The sequence below is a fragment of the Lagopus muta genome, chromosome 9 (genome assembly GCF_023343835.1).
Source record: "Lagopus muta isolate bLagMut1 chromosome 9, bLagMut1 primary, whole genome shotgun sequence".
Classification (NCBI taxonomy): domain Eukaryota; kingdom Metazoa; phylum Chordata; class Aves; order Galliformes; family Phasianidae; genus Lagopus; species Lagopus muta.
In genome coordinates, this window is record NC_064441.1 from 940,395 (window position 1) to 960,070 (window position 19,676).

The following is a 19,676-nucleotide window of genomic DNA, read 5'->3' on the forward strand; positions in this document are numbered from 1 at the left end:
CAGCCCGTTCCAGGGCCTAACCACTCTCCTAGTAAAGAACTTCCCCCTAACATCTAACCTAAATCTTCCCTCCTTCAACTTAAAACCATTTCCCCTAGTCCTGCTGTTGTCAGCCCTTGTGAAGAGTTTACTCCCCTCCTGGCTGTAGGTTCCCTTCAGGTATTGATAGGCTGCAATGAGGTCACCCCGCAGCCTTCTCTCCTCCAGGCTGAACAAGCCCAACTCCCTCAGCCTGTCCTCATAGGGGAGGTGCTCCAGCCCCCTGATCATCTTAGTCGCCCTCCTCTGGACCCTTTCCAAAATCTCAATGTCTTTCTTGTACTGAGGGCTCCACACCTGGACACAGTACTCCAGATGGGGCCTCACAAGAGCCGAGTAGAGAGGGACAATCACCTCCCTGTCCCTGCTGGCCACCCCTCTCCTGATGGAGCCCAGGATCCCATTTGCCTTTCGAGCTGCCAGAGCGCACTGCTGGCTCATATTCAGTCTCTCGTCCATCAGGACCCCCAGGTCCTTCTCTGCCGAGCTGCTCTCAAGGACCACTCCTCCCAGCAAATGCAAAACCTTGCACTTTGTCGTGTTGAACCTCATCAGGTTCACCCGAGCCCAGCCCTCCAGCCTGTCGAGGTCCCTCTGAATGGCATCCCTTCCTTCCACCGTATCAACCGCACCACTCAGCTTGGTGTCGTCAGCAAACTTGCTGAGGGTGCACTCAATTCCCTCATCGATGTCATTAATAAAGATGTTAAAGAGCACCGGTCCCAAGACAGACCCTTGGGGGACACCACTTGTTACCGGCCTCCACCTGGACATAAAGCCATTGACCACCACCCTCTGTCTGCGGCCTTTCAACCAATTGCTTATCCATCGGGTCGTCCACCCATCAAATCCACTTCCCTCCAATTTGGAGATGAGGATGTGGTGGGGGACCATGTCAAAGGCCTTGCTCAGGTCCAGGTAAATGACATCGGTCGCCTTCCCTTCGTCCACCAATGCCGTCACTCCATCATAGAAGGCCACAAGATTAGTTAGGCATGACCTTCCTTTGGTGAAGCCGTGCTGGCTGTCTCGGATCACATGCTCATTCTTTATGTGACCGAGCATGTTGTCCAGGAGGATCTGTTCCATGATCTTCCCAGGCACGGAGGTGAGACTCACCGGCCTGTGAGCAGGACAAGGGGAAATGGTTTGAAGCTGAGGGAGGGCAGATTGAGGTTGGGTGTCAGGGGAAGTTCCTGCTATGAGAGCGGTGAGGTGCTGGAACAGCTGTCCAGAGGGGCTGTGGATGCCCGCCTGTCCCTGCAGGTGTTCAAGGCCAGTTGGATGGGGCCATGGGCAGCCTGGGCTGCTGTGAAATGGGGAGGTTGGTGGCCCTGCATGTGGTGGGGGGGGGGGGTGGAGATTCATGATCCTTGAGGTGCCTTCCAACCCGGGCCATTCTGTAATTTTGTGTGATTCTTTGCTGTGCAGGTTACAGAACACTGGCACAGGATGCTCATATGTGCTGGAATCTCCTCTGGAGATATTCAGAATCCCCCTGGGGGCTTTCCTGCATGACCTGCTGCAGGGAAACTGCGTGATGGGGGGAGCTCCAGGGGTCCTTTCAACCCCTAACTCTACAACAGGCTGCTCAGGGGAAGAGATGTGCTGTTTATCTGCTCATGAAAGGAAGAATAAGCTCACAAGGCTTGTAGATAAAAAGAGTGTATATGATATCTACAGTGTTGGTATTAAAAATAATTAAACATATTTTAGTTGTTAGACATTCCAATTTAACTTTCAGGTTGTTCCAATCAGCATCACTGTAAATTCTTCTGTCCTGTAAGATAAAGAAAATGATGTTGAAAAAGGCACTGATGCACCCCAAAGAACACGTGGATGGCATTTGGTTCAGTGCAAGTCACTTACTTCTGTCAGGAGAAGACGATATAAACCATCAGTGCACAGCCCACTATCCAGCCAACTGCGAGCAGGATGGGTACCACAAGGCGTGAAAGGGGGAGCGGGGCTGAAAGAGGAATGATCATCTTTTTCAGAGAGGGCACACGTTACATTGACTGTGAGCTCACTGCCCTAAACACAACAAAGCTGTTGTTATCACAAAACAAGAAAGATACGTGAGTTTGGGCCACATCTACAGTGGCTATTTTTGTCATGGAGTCACCATGTCTTGGCAGGTACATATACATAGCAAAACCCAAAGCCATTTCCACGCTCTGGTCTCTGCAATCAGATAGGTGCAAGGCTTAACACTTCCAAAAGAAGCAGAGAGCAGAGACAGAAGCACTGTTCTGTCCTTGGCCTCCACAGGTCATAAGGAGAACATCTGGACTGGATGGAGAGCAGACTCAGGTTCAATAGGCTGAACGTACCTGTGCAGCACCTTCCAGAAGTCTCATGAGCTTGACGACAGCAAATTAAAAATACTGCAATTATGTTTGCAATTTATGCAATTATATACTGCAATTTTATACTATAAACATATAATTATATACTTATGTATATATATATACTACATATATATATATAATATTGTACCTGTTTAATTTAAGATTAATGTGCCTGGAGGCACAATGAGGGGTGCTGAGTGAGTGGGGTGTTTGCCCAGGGCTGTGCCTCAAGCACCCATCTCAGCACTGTGTGTGCAGTGCTGGCTTTGCCCTCTTCTCTCTCCTGCAGTGAGACAGGGTATTCACTGCAAGGGTTTCCCTTGGCTTAAAGTAAGAAAATAACACATAAACTATCTGCCTTAGTTGGGCCAGAAATCTGACGTCTTGCCTGCTCCATTCACTAAGAACTAAAATAGGCTAATAAATAGCTTGGAGGCAAATTGAGGTGGTGGTTCTCTGGGAAGCACACAGAAAGCAGAAACAGCCCTTATAAACGTGAGCCTGGGCAGCAACAGAGCTTCAAAGACCCTCCTCACAGTTTGTAGCAAATAGCAGAAGCTTGCCAGTAAGCAGCCCATCAACCTCAGAAACTGCATTAGTTACCAGCATATTGCAGAATGCAAAAGTACAACATTCTGCAGTTAAAAGACTCCTGGGTTTTTGAAGGATTAATAAATAATGTAAAACTCTCCACAACACCTGCACATTTGACATCCAGTAGAGAGACTTTGGAGGGATGCTGAATAATTTAAGGCTTTCCATGTTGCTCTTAAAAAACCCCACCAACACAGCCATGGTATTCCATGGTACATCTACCAAGTGGGAAAGAGCACATGGGTAGGAAATCTGCGTGTGCTGCCATTAAAACATGAGACACATAAACAGCAACCATGCAGCACAAGGATACAAACTTGCTATGCAATAGAGTGTCCTTTTGCCATAGGGGAATCCTTGCTTGTTTCCTGTAAAGAGTGTTTGACTCTGTGTAAGAAAGGTCCTTCTGTTGGGAATCATTGCTCTTTCATTCTCCTAAAGATCCTGTTACACATAAAGGTCTGGACCCTACTGGGGCACATGGAAGAATTTTGATAGAGCTCTGCTCGCTGCCAATATATCTGCTGGATATGGTGTTTTGTTATGTGAGATCCACTTGAAATGCAGAAAGGTAGGAGGAGCAAGCCAGTGCTGACGGGTCAGCAGGAATGCTGGGCCACCATTTGTCATGGGCAGCAAGCAGCTGGCTCTGAGCGATAGAGTTTCACAGGAGCCATTAAGAGTACTTGTGTTTCATTGCTTAAGAGCAGAGATGACTATGAGATCATTTGCTCTGATCCCCTGCATGTCACGGGACAGATACTCCAAGTGAGAGTAAAGCAGCTTTGTGAAGACTACTTTATGCCACGAGCAGGGGATGCTGAAGCACCGAGCACAGCTCGTGCACAAGGCTGGGTGCTAGGCTGCATGAGACATCCAGGGTAACCTGTCTGCAAGGCATCACTCAGAAGGTGGCAAACTCCTTTTGCAAGGCCACAGAAGAAGGTGACAGACTGCAGGGTTCCAATCTTTGGGAAAATATCCCGAGCCTAAATCTGACAAGCACGCATCACTCTCCCCGTGGAGCAGAGCTGGGCACACCAACAGCTGCAAAGACAGCATCTGCACTGCCCAGTGCCCAGTGCCCAGTGCTCAGTGCTCAGTGCTCAGGCTGAGCTCCGGTGAGGGGCAGTGGGACAGCAGCAGGGGAGCAGCACTCCTAAGGTAATGGAAAGAAATCTTTACTGACCCCTGCAGGTAATCAGCTGCAATCCTAAAATGTGAGGATACATCATAATTGCTGTTATAATGAATGCAAATGAGAGCAGGATACTGAGGGAAACGTGGGCTGTTGAAGAGCAACCATGAGCATTGCTTCGAAACAGGAAATCAAGCCCAGCTGCTGGGCTAGAGCCCACTGAAAGCAAAAGGATGAATCTGGGTGGCAGCAAGAATAAAGTAATCTTACTGTGACCTGTGTACATAAGCTGGCATTCTAGCTATGAATTACTTTCTTTTTCCTCCACTGCAGTAATTTTTCTCTATTTCAGACATGAATTTATCTCAAAATAAGCAGAGAAGGGCAGGTCAGAGTGGCAAACACAGCACTTCTGTATTTCTGCAGAGTTTCATTGCTACATGCAACAAACAGTGCACAGAGTGCTGTGCCTTCACAGATCAGGAGCCCCAGAATTGTGCATGATGGGATGCTGATGTACCACAGCAATGTCAACTGCTGGTCAGCAGAAATCTGGGAAGGAAGGAGCACACATCTCCTGCACCATCCTTCAACTCTGCTGGCATTGGACACAAGAAGCATGGTCCATGCCTGGTGGCACAGGGTGCTGGGGCTGTCCCAGGGTTGCACCATGCGTTAGGTGGAGCAGACAGGTGTCCCACCACCTCTCCACATCCAACACCACTTGCCTGCATCCTGGCTGCCAGCTCCAACAAACCAGTTTTTCTGAATTCCACGCATGCTACCAATAGAGCGTGGTGCTCTAAAACCCAGTTTAAAGCAGATTGGACACAGACAGGCTTTGTGCTGATGGCTTTTGCCAGCTTCAGACTTGAAAGTCACACAAGCCCGGCAGCCAATCTTTCTGTCTGGGTCTCCTGGCCGTGCCAACCCCCGCCCCAGTGATGCCCAGTCTCACAGTGCCAGGCTCCCATTGCTGCCCCAGGCTGTGGTTGGCTCCAGCCTGGCTCTGTCTCTCACCTATGGCTGCATCACTTTTTTTCTTTTCTTAAGCACAGACATAAAGATTCTACCAGTGCTACACATGCATCCGTACTCATTCACAGTGGAATATCAGTGTAATTTCCATGAACACCAACGAAAAGAAGGATTAAGAAATGGCATTTAGTTCCCAGTTGTACCCAAGCTCAGCAGCATTTCACTGTCCTTTTAGATACCAGTGGTAACTGTGCCATAGACAGGAGGCACAGGGCTTTAAGAGCTACTGGTATACCTAGGAAGGTGGATAAGTTCCTCTTACAAGTAAAAGCATTGCTGAGTAACTGTGCATGGCTGACACTGTACATAAGCACACAGCTCTGTCACCGTGCAAACCTCTTTGGTGAGCCAAACAGAGAGTGACAGTGAATACAAAATGCATTTTTATAAACTGCCTTTTCTCATCTTCAGTGGAATTGTGCTCACAGCAAACAGTGCATTATTAAAATCTCATTTTATTCTGCCTTTGGGCTTTGCAGAGTTAAAATCTAAATTGCTTTGTGTTCACCTAGCATTGTGCTCAGACTGCAGCTATGCAATAGATCTAAATTACTGTCAAACGTAACTCAATTTCCATGGTTCAGTTTAATTACATTCATCAACTTAAAATCACAACTACAAAAACAAAAGAAAATAAAACGGGTAGAATTCAGAGGCAGGAAGAACTCGAGCTACTTTAAACTCACCGCTGCTAACAGAACTAAGAAATCTTGGGCTTTCTTACTAGAAAGTAACTTGCACAGTGTGACTGAACAACAATTAGTTCTACACGAAGAGCTGAGCATTCTCACCTCATGCTGTTCACGTTTATGACTTTTAAGAATACACGGCACGCTGACTTCTAATCACACACCTTACCTGGCTCTGCCATTCCTCCCTCTGCCGGCTTTATTGACAAGTTTTAAGGTTTGTCTCTGCAGTTATTCCCGTGAGCGCCGGGATGCTTTAAATAGAGCAATATTTGGAATGCGCCGCAGCTGCTTTGCTCACTGCTGCCAGTTTTTGGCTATATGTTTGCAATTGTTTAGAAAGGCAGGAGTTCAAGGGACTGAAGCTCACCTCGTCCCGTTCCTGCAATCACACACCTGTTTTCAAAGAAAGCTGAACATAGAAGGGTCCTTATTTGGAAAGAGAGAGAGAGAGAGATGGGGGCATGGACAGCTTTATGGTCTCTTAACGGCTAGGAAATACTGCATGATAAATTTGTGCCATATGTGCATACACATACTTAGTGTATTCACTCCAAAAGGTCATAACATACAGACATGGGCTTTCATTTCTTCTATAGGTAACAGGCAACAATTCCAAGGGAGGAATGATTTCATCCTAAAGAAAGAACAAAGAGGTTAACCAAAAATCATTGCAGTCTGCAGTCTCTAATTCAGAAGACGAAAACACAGAGATGAGTGTCAGATCTCTGTCAAAAGGGTAAAGTGCACATCATCAGCTTTCCCACCCACCACATAAGGAGAGCTCCACACAACAACCACTTGGGGTGACCCCAGCTACATTTTCTGAGCAATAAGAACTACTCAGTGTGAGCTGGGAGAACCAAAAACACACAGCACAGCCAGCAGAGCCTGCATGGTGCATCACACACCTACAGGAAGCCCCAAAGCCTTTATTTGGGCAGGGGGGGACATTTATCGGACTTGTAGCAGCTTGGTACATCATCCCATTCCAGAGCTGTGCCAGATAGCAATGAAACTGGGATGCTTCCTGAGTGCTCCTGAAGGGGAAAAGAACCCAGTTTGCTCCAAAGCCATTCCACAGAGCAGGTGCACAGGGCATCTAATCTGGACACCTGCAGAACTCAGAGGGGTTCATCATGTTCCCTGGGAAGATGAGGGAGGGCTCAGAAACACAGCGTGCATGTCTTCTAAAAAAGATTATCCCTTACTTGTGTGCTTGTTAATTAAATACATAAAAATTCAATTCCTGTTACCTCCCGGCTTCAGCTATTTTTTCTTTTGCAGTGGCTGTGAAGATCACAGCTCCCTTGGAGCTCCTGTTTCAGGCAGCCTACAGAAAGGGAATTAAACCAAAGTTTGCACCTAGATCCCAAGGTGGATAAAACAGGGACTCTTCAGGTCAGCGTGGTCAGACCCATCCCAGAGAGACAGCCTTCAGAACACCCAGAGGAGAGATAATTCAAGGTCTGATTTTTTTCAGGAAAAAATACATTTTTGTCCTAGATGCAAAAATGGAAACCGTGGCCCCCAGGCTGTGTGTGACTTGCATCCATCTATGAAATATTTTCACTTGGGATGAACAAAAAAAAATGGATAGTGGTGGAACATTTTAAATACAATTATTTGTATTGCGGTGATCAGTATCTTAGAAACGATGTAACACACACAGTGACAGAGCAGCATTCAACTCTGGCAAAACTTCACTGAAGACAGTTGTTTTACATCAGTGATGAATTTAGCTTTGTATAGATTGGTTTTGTTGCTTACTATAAACAGTTCTCATTTTTTGGTCCTCTGAGTTTGGCATGAATTCTAAGATGGCGAGTGCAGAACAGCTGAAGCCAAGCCATGCCACCTGAGGACTTGGACTTCTTCACCAGCTGCTGCACTGGATACCCTGACCAAGCTGCTCCTCAGCCACTTCACGCTCCCCATCCCTTAGGCTCACAACTTGTGCTTGCTGAGGCACTGCTTCCAGCTCTGCAGATCCAACAAACATAGAGCTTCACTGTCCTCCCAGTCCCACACCAGTCTCTGCAGACTGCATTTTTCCATCAGCTTTGGCATCACCTTAAAACCAGCAGACCTATAGGGCGCTGCTGCTTCCTAGGGTTTCCAGTGGGCATTTGCTGGCTTGAGGCACCCTGGCCCTGTGGTGGTGCACAGGAAAATCTCCACGAGCCCCACAGAGGATGAACAAAAGCCTTCCACTGGTTTCTAGAGTTTAAGCAAACGCTGCATTAATATCAGCACTAAAACAGCACATTTCCCAAGCACTGAACTTTCAGGTACTGAAGATCCCAGAAGGTCCCACTGCCTCCAATCCCCTGCAGGACAGCTCTCCTGGAACAACACTCACCCTTCCCCACACTTCCCTGCTTGCCCAAGGTGGGTATACTCCTACAATTATAACATTTCATGGCACAATGCAGCATTTGCTGTCTCGTGTCATTCTGAGACAGAATAAAAAGTGAGCTAGGCTACGCTCCTAGCCAAGCTCTGCAGCAGAACAACGGACATTTTGGGATACAAGCCAATTTGTTGTAAAAAGAAATATGATTCCATTCCCTGTGTCATGTTTTATTAAATACAAAAAACTCTGATGCAATAACTTCATTGGCTGCTAAGCTGTTCCCGTAAAAATGCTATCTGTTTTTGGTTCTGCTAATTATATATATACATCTGATCTAATGGAAATAATTTCTACCAGGAGCCATGTATCCCTAACAAGACAATCTGACCTTCACAGATTGGGATCTTTCCAGGCTTTGTTGCCTTAAGCAAGGACAGAGTGTCATTGCTCTTTGCAACGGTTTTGATAACTACTACCCTAATTTAGCTGAAAGCACAGTAAGTCTTCTCCGCAAATCTAAAGCGTGAGGTTAAGGATATGAAAGTTGTAAGCACAGAAAAATGTAGCATGACAACATGGACATGATTTTAAACATTCACATCTTCCGTTTGGAAGGGAGGAATGAGCTGCAGACATGATTTTCTACAATAGGTCTCAGCCCAACAGCCAGTCAATGCTGGGTGCCAGTTCTGAAGTGTATGAAAGCAGGAGAGTACACAGCGCTTAAGGGAAAGCTCAAGAGAATTACTGGTGGCAAATAAGCATCTTCTCCTTTCCTAGCTGAAGAAAAATATGCAAAAAAAACCAATCTGCTCAACTTGATTTGCGTTTCACATTATATTATAGTTTGTTTTCCTCTGTGCTTGTGCAGGAAGAATAAAATCCTCACTGCGCATCGCTGGAGCTGTGTGATTGACAGCGGTGGGTTGAGAAGTGCTGTAGCTGAGGTACCCACCAGATGTGTCCCATTGGAGCAGTCCTCTGGGGGCACATCCTGACTCCAGTACCATTCACAGCTCCACGCTAGGAATGCTTTTATCATATTCTAAATACTTCCAGTGCTCTAAGTGAATTGGGGCCAAAATTAGGAGGAACCAATAAGCCAGTGAGGCTGTAAGTCCTTCCGGAAGAGAAAACCATATCGAGGGCAAGAGCAGCACTGATTTCTCTTCTGCAAATCCACGTGGGCTTTGCCAAAGGAAAGAGAAAAAATGTGAGGCTGCTGCTGGAGCCCTGTGCTGGCTGGAGGTCATGCATGCAGATCACAGACCCGTTTGTTCCCAGCAGAGCTGCAGTGCTGCTGGCTGCAGTGAGAGCCCCAGGCCAGCCATTCAGCTGTTGTTGTGCCAAAGCTTTGGCCAAGGGTTTGCAGGAACGAAGTCCCTAGCTGCGCCAGGGAGCACCTCACCTCACGTTACAAAGTGCCTTGTTCTGCTGATTGCTATCTTTTGGCTGTTCCTGCAGTTACACACAGGAACCGTGTGAGCCTGCCATGGCTGAGCTGCTTAACTGCAGCAACAGGAGGGCTGGGAAGGGCTGGGGAGGGGAGCTCTGTCTGCACAGCAGCCACAGGAAAGGAATGGACAAGCACAGCCAGCGGCCAACCCAGGAGAAACGGCAAGAGGAATCGAGCCAGCACTATAAGGAATGTGTTTGTGGGGCTCTTTAACAGGTTGAAGGTTGTATAGAGGCCTTCCAGCGGTCCACAAGGCCTGAGGACACACTGCCACAACGTGCTGCAGGGAATCAGTTCTCCTGTAGCGGTGCTGGGTGCAGTTAAGCAGCCGTGACGCAGCATCACTGCATCCCACCACACTGCTCCCTCCCCAGCTCTGCAGGGCTGTGAGCAATGCCCTCTGCCCTGCTCCCCCCCTCAGTGCTGCTCCCTCAGGCAGAGCACGGGGAAAGACAGCCAGAAGCAATCACACATCACCTCGGTAAGAGGCAAACCCTTCCCCTTTTGTACCACGCACAGACGTTCTCTATAGCACAGCCCCTCAAGGAGGGCCAGGAATACAACGGGGAAAACAAATACAGCCCGCTTCAGAACAGATGCATTTCCTTATGCCACCTCTGCCCAATTCGGGTGATTTAATGCCTGATGTTTGAGAAGTAACAGCCAGAACACCTCATTAAAATTTGGCCACATTGCAACAAGAATTGGCAATATTTTTTCTTTACACAACTAATAAATTTACAGTACGTTCTCATCTTTGCCCCTTTACCCAGCAGTGGATTATTGAGCATTAGAACATCAAAGTGAAGCTTTCGTTAGCCTTACTTCTAACACTAGAAAGGCTTCGTGCAGCGCTCAAGAGGCAGCCAAAGACACACCTAAGGTTGTACAAATCCTGCATGATTTGTGTAAACAACTGCACGGTACACTGCTTTGCACTGCAGCAGAGAGACACAACTCATCTTCACCAACAGTGCTCCAAGTAATAAAATCTTTATGGCTTTGTAATAGTGGCACTAAATCTTCTTGTCATTTCTTCTTTTGAGGTTTTTTTTCCTTGAATAAACAAAACAAACGCAGGTGATTTCCTGTATAAATCACCACCACTTTTATATACCTTGACTTGTTTTATTACTTTGCCCCTCTCCCTTGTGACCTGCAGCGTAACAGATGTGAGATCAGGTCACTGCAGGCCCAGAGCAGCCGTATGCGTGGGAGCTCCGTCCATGAGATGTGTGCTCTACTGGGTTGCACCCATCTCAACATTTGAGAGCTCCCTTAAAATCTCTGGCTTGCCTCCACTCACATCTACGTCATCAGCATCAAGACAGAGCATTGGCTTATTTGGGTGAGACCTAAAAAGTTCAATTTATTAAACTTTTAAATATTTAATTCCACACACTCCTTCCTGGGGCTCAGTGCACCCCTGTGCACACAGCTGAATGCCAGTACCTGATAGGAGAGCTGGAAGGTGGAATGCTGGAGGTGCTCCAGCTTGAAGAAGTGGCATTGTCAGCACAGACATTTACATGCGGAACATCACTTCTGGATTTGCTTCCCACTGGCCTCTAAAATTAATGGCTGGAGAGGATTTGGGTTTGTCTTCGTACAGTTTCTCTTCAATGGCTTCAGAGAGACTGGTAAATACTTTTCCAACCGGCCCAGGGATAATTGCTGAGAATAAATCTGCCTGACACAAGCTATAAAAGCTGTCTCAGCTGGGTTTCTAGTGCCGAGCAGCAGCCCAGCAGCAGGCAGGCTGTGCTGCAAGCAGACCTTGGGCTCAGCACTACTGCGGCTCAGCAGGGCCAGGACTCAGTGCTACCAGGGGCAGCTGCACTGGGCTGCCAGGGCCAGGATGTGGTCTGAGGCCAATGCCATGCATGGCCCTGGGGGCTGGGCTGAGCAACACGCTGGGCAATGAACAGCTCCAGGTACAGCTCAGCACCCAGAGCTTCCCCTCAGGTCTCCGACAGCCCATACAGAGCTCTCCAATGGTTGCTCAGGAAGGAGAACCAACCCTGCACACGCTGTCAATCACTGGGAAATGTCAGCTTTCTGGAGAACGCATTTTGAGCTTTATATGTCAGTTTAACCTGCTGGTGTGGCTGTTAAGGTGACAGATGAAGTTAAATTATGAGGTAAACGCCAATTTAAAGGCACCTAATGCGTCACTTGTATTTGCATTGAATTGAACATTCTTGACCACGCTGCTAAGGCCGAGTTAAAACTCCAGCTTTACCACGCTGCATTTCTCACGGGATTTTCTGCTGCCACAAAACACGCGAAGCTCACAACCCTTCCCATCCTACCTTCCTCCATCCGGCTGCATGCGAGCAAGCAGCTGAGGGAGGGATGGGGAGGCAGCCAGCCATGAACAGAGGGCAGGCGGTGCCCTGCTCCATGCTGCCAGCAAAACAAAGGAGCCACAAAGCCCCAGACACAGCAAGGAGCCCTGTGCCACTGTGCAGTACTCACGGCCATGAGCAGCCACTGCTGCAGAGCAGGCAGGAGGCCCCAGCAAGTGCTCAATGGTCTCAAGCAGTGGGGTTTCACTGTGATCCCACTGCAGTGCCCAGAGTTGGAATCTGCTGAACATGAGATGACATTCTTGGTCATTCCTTCGTTCTGACTCCATAAAAACAAACAACTGAACTGCTGAGCTGTGATGCAAATCCCAGATTCTAGGTGCAGGTCCGAATTTCCTGATTGAAAACAACTTAGCAGACTGATTCAGCATTCAGAAACAAACGTTGGATGATTTCAGCTCATGTGCTATGCAAACTCGTACACAGGCTGAAAACATTCTGATTTGGCCTTATCGACCCCTTTGAAAGAACATGAGATCATCCCAACAAGGAACACAATGGCAAAAGGCAAACTGCCATGAGGAGAAAGTATATATTCACTAATATTTCATGAAAAACTTGCCAAAATACTGCATTTAACTGATTTAAATAATTCATTTCCTGAGTTAGTCATTCCAATTAACCATAAACTCTGAATAAAAAATGGAGCAAGATGATTTCAATGTCTTCTTCTGAATAAAACAAAGGATTTCCTTGGAAGCTTCAATTCTCCATTTCCCCGTGTATTAGGAAACCACAATGCAATTCAGTATCAGCCAACCCAGGAATTTATGCCCTAAGGCCACACACCCTAAACTGCACCTTCCCCAGCAGAAATCCCTATCAATATCTTGCTCATATTCCTACAGATGGAGGTTCCCTTTTCCTAAAAACTGGGAAGAGTAAGTTTGCACAAGGTGGCTGCTGCTGGATAGGGGCAAAATTCAAGACAAGAAGAAAGCAACTTCTGATGAAAGCAAAATATATTAAAGTCAGCAAGGACTTCACCAGCTGCAACCCAGCTGCAAGGAAGCAGCATTTATGAGTAGCAAAGAATTCTACACTGCAAAGCCACATTTCTGAGCATGAGCTGAACCTGTGTGACTCTGGTGCAGGGCTTGGCCCTGCCCTCCTGGTGGAGCTGCTTTGGCATTCTGATGGGTTTTGAAGACAATTAGCCACAAGATATGCATTCTCTCCCTTCTCTTCCAGGTGACTGGTGCATATGTCTGCCTGGATTCTATACTGCTGTGAAAACAACCGCCTCCATTTGTTGTTCATCTACTTGTGGGAGCACACAGGATGCATCTTTGTTCCATATCTTTTCTGTAGTTCACATTTTTCCGTTTAAATGAATCATCTGTGATGGGGAATCTATACAGTTTTAAAATTACCTGAATAAATTGCTTATTAATTCCAAAACGTTTTACAAGCCTTAAAAGAAGCATTAAAATATTCCAAACGTTCATCCAACCAGAAGTACATTTCTCAACTAATATTTGGCCATTATTAGTTCCATGCGCAGAGTGAACCAAGGAAAACCCCATCAGCAAGAACAAAAGCAGCTTCCACACGAGGCATGCAGACTGCAAGCCCTGGAAGCAAAGACAACGAATAGAAGCTTGTGCTGCAACTCCCTCTCGTGACAGTCAGTGCAACTTCACCTTTTTTGCACCACGCTGCTAAGACCGTAAGGTATATGCATATCAAAGAGCTGCTGCTGTTGTTTGTTTCGTTTACGTCCTAAAAAGCTGAATGTGCTGCACTTACACTTCTCTCAGGAATTACGCATTTAGCACTGAGGGGGTTTTAAAAAGCTGAGGAGCATTTCCTCCCCCGGGAGCTCTGCCCCATCTGAAGGAATTCCCTGCAACAGCAGGGCACCAAGCACAGCGCTGGGACCCGCAGACCCACAGCGCTGCTGTGCACGAACCAGAGGGGCTGAGCACGGTCGGCTGTGCTGCTGGCTGCTGCTCGGATCACTTCAGTGAGTCGGGGCACTGCTGGCAAACAGGACCCAGCTCTGCTGTCTGACCGGAATCCCTCCTTCGTCACCTCTCATTTCTTTAGGCTCTTTACTGAGAACTTACCCCACACCGAGTTCCCTTCCCTACAATCCCTTCTGGTACTTCAGAAGCCAGTTCTGTTACTGAACCACAAAAACAGGCTCATCGCAACCCAGGCAGCCTCTGCTTTTCCCTTGTGCGCAGCAGTTCCGTTTGACCCCTGCAATGGGTTCAGGCTGCTACACAAATGCAGCTGCACACAGCCGCCTCTCCTCGCCTGCTTTGTCCCCAGGGCAATCCGTGTTTGGGCCACACAGCCGTGGCTGTTGGGGTGAGACTGACCTGCTGGGATCACAGCACATCACACAGCTTCTGGGGTCCCAGCACGCAGCCTGCTGCCCTGCCTAGAGCCAAAGGGCTGCCTGCCAGCCCGGCTGTGCTGAGTGCCTGGGAAATAGATTTGAATGGTAAGCATGTACAGGCACTCACGTCTGTAGTGTTATAATGAAAATATACATTAATTAAACTGGAGAAATACAATTTTGTCCCTCATTTTTGGGCATAAAGCCCCTCCCAGCATGCAGTGTCTGCACAAGGAAAATCAAGCCCGCTCCCTCCATCCCTCACCTGCACACACACTTACAGGTTCTCAATCCATAAACAACTCCATAAACAACTGAGGAAGTTTCTTTTCCATTCTCTTGACAATACTTCATAGTCAGAAAAAGTCAGAAGTTGATTTTAAATGATCACCACATGAGGAAAGACCCTAATTTAATTGACATTTGGAATGCAGATCTTTGGTAACAACCCACCATGGGAAAAGTTTTCATGCTTCTGCTAAGCTCTTCTTCCAGTTGCCCACTGGTTACACGGAGCAGGGGATAAATGAGGCCTCATGAATTCCCCCTGAGGAAAGGAGATGTTTCACCAAGGATGCTGCAGTGGGAACACTGCCACACAGACCTCACTGGACAATGCAGACGGGTTTATAAAATCCTCATCCAAACCATAATGATGAATGTCATTTCTGTAAGGCCTCAAGCACACAGAGGAACTCAACCTCCCAGTTAATCTGGTTTAACTGCTGCAGATCCTTAGGTCAGTTCCTCAGATTCAATGCCACCCAGCCCATGACATGCAACAGAGGGCCCTGCATGGTGCCCCTGTGAGCTCCTGCAGCCCACGTCCCTCCCTGCAAACACAGCCATGAGCTGCTGGAGGTGGCTGCGCCCCTGGAGGACAGCACAGCCACGCTCCACAGGGCTGCCGTGGGCCCTTGGGAGGACTGAGATCACAGAGCGAAGCACAGAAGTACCTGGGGAAGTGCAGTTGTGTGGGGAGAGTGAGACCCACCAAGCACTGCGGTGCGGTCAGTGACATCCTGAAACGCATCGCTGCTTTGTGGTGATGGAGGGAACTTTCCGCCAGGGAAACAGAACAGCTCGGATGACCCTCCACACTGGTAAGTTGCACTGATAAAGGAGCTATTTTTGGCATTCTTGGCTATATTTCATGAACGGTGTCAGACAGCCTTTAAACCACAGCTATGTCTGCTCAGTCTGGCAAATCACTCGCTTGCATCCGGCTGGGAGGAAGAGCTCTCCCCACTCACCCTGCAGTGTCCACCGACTGCTCCAGAGCAAAGCAGCTATGGGCGATCCTATCAGCACAGCTCCAGACGTATGACAGCAGCTCCTCCCATCAGAAGAAACAGCTTCATCTTTAAACACTGCATCTGGAAGTTCATTTTAAAATTTAGCTTCAAATGACATTAAAAAATTCCTAGTATTGCAGTTATCCCTTATTTAAAGGGTTTACAATATTCTATCCCCTTCCTTTTGTATAAACCAATTCAAGTTATGTAACTTATGTGGATTTGCTTTGACCCAATTCCAGATGACAATATATTATTAAGCCAAGGCTGTATAATTGCAATTTGGTGGAAAACGGGTCAGGATTTTATTACACATCAAAGCTCTCAAACTGCTCTGAATATTTTGAATTAAAAAGGCATGTAACAGACAACCCTTGAGTCAGAGCGACCTTACTGCGTTACCTTGCTCATGAATTTATATAGGCTGCATATTTTATCAGTTCATTCGCTGCTTTTCAACATCCAAGTGTATTGCTCAGCTTGTTGAGACAAACGGTGGCACAAAGCAGGGCTGGGGCTGCAGCTCCAGGAGGGCACAGAGCACCATTCCCAACTGCAGCCGGTGGGAGTGCAGACACAGCAAGGCTCAGCACAAGCCCGAGGAGTTCTGAACCCAAGATCTGGAGCAAGGTGCAGAAACCTCCTACCCACCCATGCTGAGCCCAAAAAGGGGGATGTGCTCCCAGAGCTGCCCCTGCTCCTCCTGCTCTGCCACCGAACCGGAGCGCATCAGCTCACATTGTGTGCCATGAATGGAACTCCGAGGCCAGGCAAGGAAGGGATGCAGAGCGAGATCTCACCTGCAGTGAGCTGGAAGGCTTCCCTGGGCTGACCTTGTTTCCATGCAGTGCCATACGTGTGGCAAACACAGATGGCTTTCCACTCCTTGAGTACAGAAAAGCGTGCAGGAAGTCAGACCGCTGATTTCCCCCACTGACCAACAACAAGTCTTCAAGAGACCCATTAAATCATTGATTTCCAGTCCTGTCCCTTTCAATGTGTGATATCAATGCTGCCCATGAACTTCCCTGATGGGCTGCTTGCTTGGGCAGGCCCTGCTTGTTCTCATGCTGTTTCACTCCTCAGCTACTTCCTGGTCTATATTAATCTTCCCTATATTCTTTTTTTAGCTGTAATTAGTGCTGTTTACTAATATGCTGTTAACAGTTGTTTCCAAGTTCATTAACACTTATTAGCCTTTGAAATCAATCAGCACTCTGGAGTTCCTATTTTTCTTCTCTTTTGGGGAAAATACCATCACAGTGACACAGATGTTCAAGAAACAATACGGATTTTAAATTATGGGACCATTTTTTATCAGACAGTGTATCTCACAACCAAAGCTACTAAAAGCTTTGTGTGCACCAGTTTTCAAAGCCAGATGAATATTGAGTGAGCTGAAAACTTTCAGAACCGTAGCACTGCTGGGGTCAATTAATTGACTAATTGACTAATGGTCAATTCCAAATTACTTTTTTTCCTTCTACTTTCTTGACAAGTGTTCCTACAAAAAGTCATCCATATTCGTTGTATTCAGTATTTTTGTCTCCAGATAGCTGAAAACTCAATGCATCACAACTTCATGGAGTTTGGGAGGCAAACTAATTTCCCCCAGAGCATCTTTGCATATCTCTCTACAACAACAAATCAGTAAAACCTCACGCCCCCAAAGCAAGGTGCTGAAAACAATATTCCTACAGCTGACTCAGACTTGCACCTTTTGGGTTTTTTTTCTGCACCATTCAAGGTCTGTAGAATCTATGACAGAATGCTGCAATTTGGATGAATGGTCCCTTCCAACCCAATGAATTCTGTGATTCTACTGTGGATTGCCCATCCCTGGAGGTGTTCAAGGCCAGGTTGGCTGGGCAGCCTGCTCCAGTATTAGATATAGAGGTTGGTGGCCCTGCATGCAGCCGGAGGGTTGGAGTTTTTGATCCTTGAGATCCCCTCCAACCCAGTGAATTCTATGATTCTATGATTCCCTAATGAGGGCCGTGTCCACACAGGCTCTGCAGCAGCAGGCCACTCAGCACTGCTCTCTCAGCAGGGCTCAGCACCCTGGAGTGGTTCTACCATAGCAGCATTGGATCGCTGGAAGCTGGATGTTACTGACATTTCCATCCCTGCCCAAGAGCTCACAGATTCAGATGTGCATGGCAGACGTTTTCCACCATCATCTCCATTTCCTCAGTCACTGCTATTTCCAGGTACAGATCCTTCTGTTTTTGTGTCAGACTCATCTGCTTGTCTGAAAAAGCAGCTGCCACGCACCTTGATTCTGTTGGCATGTACCTTATTCCATATTCCAATCCCTGGCCGTTGGAGAATGGCTTCTGAAAGTTGGCTTCTGTTTTCAAATGCAGATTCACTGATGCTTACCACAATGAATTTTAATATTTCTGAAGTAAAATATTCTGCATGTGCTCCCTTGTACCCTTTTCCAAGTTTTCAGAAATGTGGAAAGTTTGAAATGGGGTCAAGAGACAGAGAAACATCTGAGCTGGTTCCAGCCATACCTAGAGAGTTTTTGTTTTGCTTTATGTGAAGCTCCCAGTCTCCAGAGTTTAAAAAAAAAACAAACAACACAGTGATGAAGCATGACCTTAAACTCTCCTATCTAGAATTAAGGCATTGTTAGAGGCCATTTGCTTCCTTCAGCTGCCTCCAACCACAGCTGGCAGCTCAGCTTCACGCCTCCCCAGCATCATCAGCAAGCTCTAGGCACACAGGAACGCTGCCATCCCACCTCCAATTACCAACTGGGAACAGGCAGCCCCCAGCACAGCCCCAGGCACCACAGCACGGCTCCTCCACTGGGAGTGGGTGTCAGAACCCCTGATCACTCGTATCCCTCACAAGGCATGAAGCAAGGGACCAGCTGCTAAGTTTCACAATGCTCTCTGCCAAAGCTGCCAGTGGAGGATGGATTCTGTTAACGAGGCTGATCAAACAGAAGGTAAAAGTTGCATCTCTGAAAGCTAAAACTATGCTGCAGTCTTCTTTGGTACAGGTGAAATAGTTCTCATTTACAAGAGGGCAAAAGAGAAAGCCTCTGAGTGAAGGGACATCCCTGCGATGCCGCCAGATGGACGCTCCTTCCTGCACAGGCAGGGTCAGCCACGCGCCCCAGCTGTGAGCAGGCACAGAGCTCAGCTGCAGTGCTGCATGCTCAGCCCCTCCTGCTGCTCCAAGAAGCAGAGGCTGTTTCACCCAGGGCAGAGGGGAGCAGCCCCACAATGTAACCCGCTGGGGTCCGGCAGGGTCCAGTACCGATTTGCTCTCTGGCTCTTCAGAATGATGAATCTGAACGCAGATTTTCTTTTCCTATGAGTGATGCTGTCCCTGTGGATGAGGAGCTCTACTGGCCAGAGTCACACATGACGCGTGTCTTCAAGCTCTTCTCCCATGGCTTTTCTCAGCCATCCTCTCCCCCTTCTCACCATAACAGTTTGTGACAAACGGAGGCATTCACCTGCACTGGCTGCACCACGTCATGTTTGCACTGGGCAGGGAGCTGGATTTGTCACAGCCACGCACAGCATAAAACCCGTCTGCTCTGGGCCAGACAGTCAATTACCTAAATCAAATTCCAACTATTTATTAACAGATATTCTGCTCATCCTTCATCCCCCGTTTCAATTTCTCCAAAATCTCTCCCATGTGCGAGGCTGAGATTTGTATGCGTGGGCTGTGGTAGGACAGATGGATCTGACAGCACTGCCATATTCTTTCACAAAAAAATGACAGGATAATAAGTGAAGATCTTGTTAAACTTGGCTACCACTAACACAGCTGCTTGTTTACTAATATTTCACAGCAAGTCAGGCTTCCTGACAATGCCTCGCTTGCCAGCAGCTGAACATATTGGCAGACACTTTTTCTTAGGCTTAAGGAAGGAAGAAAAAAGAAATGAATGAGGCTTTCTGCCTATAGTCTGGCTTTTTTTTTTTCTGGAAATACATCAACTGTCACTGATCAGTATTTTTTATATGTATAATTCT

The 19,676-nt window shown here is 47.4% G+C and overlaps 1 protein-coding gene across 1 annotated transcript; it reads right to left on the bottom strand.

The window, feature by feature from the left end:
* Window positions 1-1,913: 1,913 nt before the first annotated feature.
* STRIT1 (small transmembrane regulator of ion transport 1) lies at window positions 1,914-4,902 on the bottom strand. Its single transcript, XM_048955218.1, has 2 exons — window positions 4,851-4,902; window positions 1,914-2,008 (listed from the first exon to the last, which is right to left on the bottom strand). Exons 1-2 carry the CDS (start codon window positions 4,900-4,902, stop codon window positions 1,914-1,916), a joined length of 147 nt encoding a protein of 48 aa, XP_048811175.1.
* Between the last annotated feature and the right edge of the window lie 14,774 nt (window positions 4,903-19,676).

Bases quoted from the DNA above. Each gene is read 5' to 3' on its own strand.
- STRIT1 (XM_048955218.1), bottom strand. From the start codon at position 4,902: ATGCGTGGAATTCAGAAAAACTGGTTTGTTGGAGCTGGCAGCCAGGAT. The intron at 2,009-4,850 runs GCAAGTGGTGTT...TTCCTCTTTCAG, and splicing joins AGCTGGCAGCCAGGATGCAG to CCCCGCTCCCCCTTTCACGC.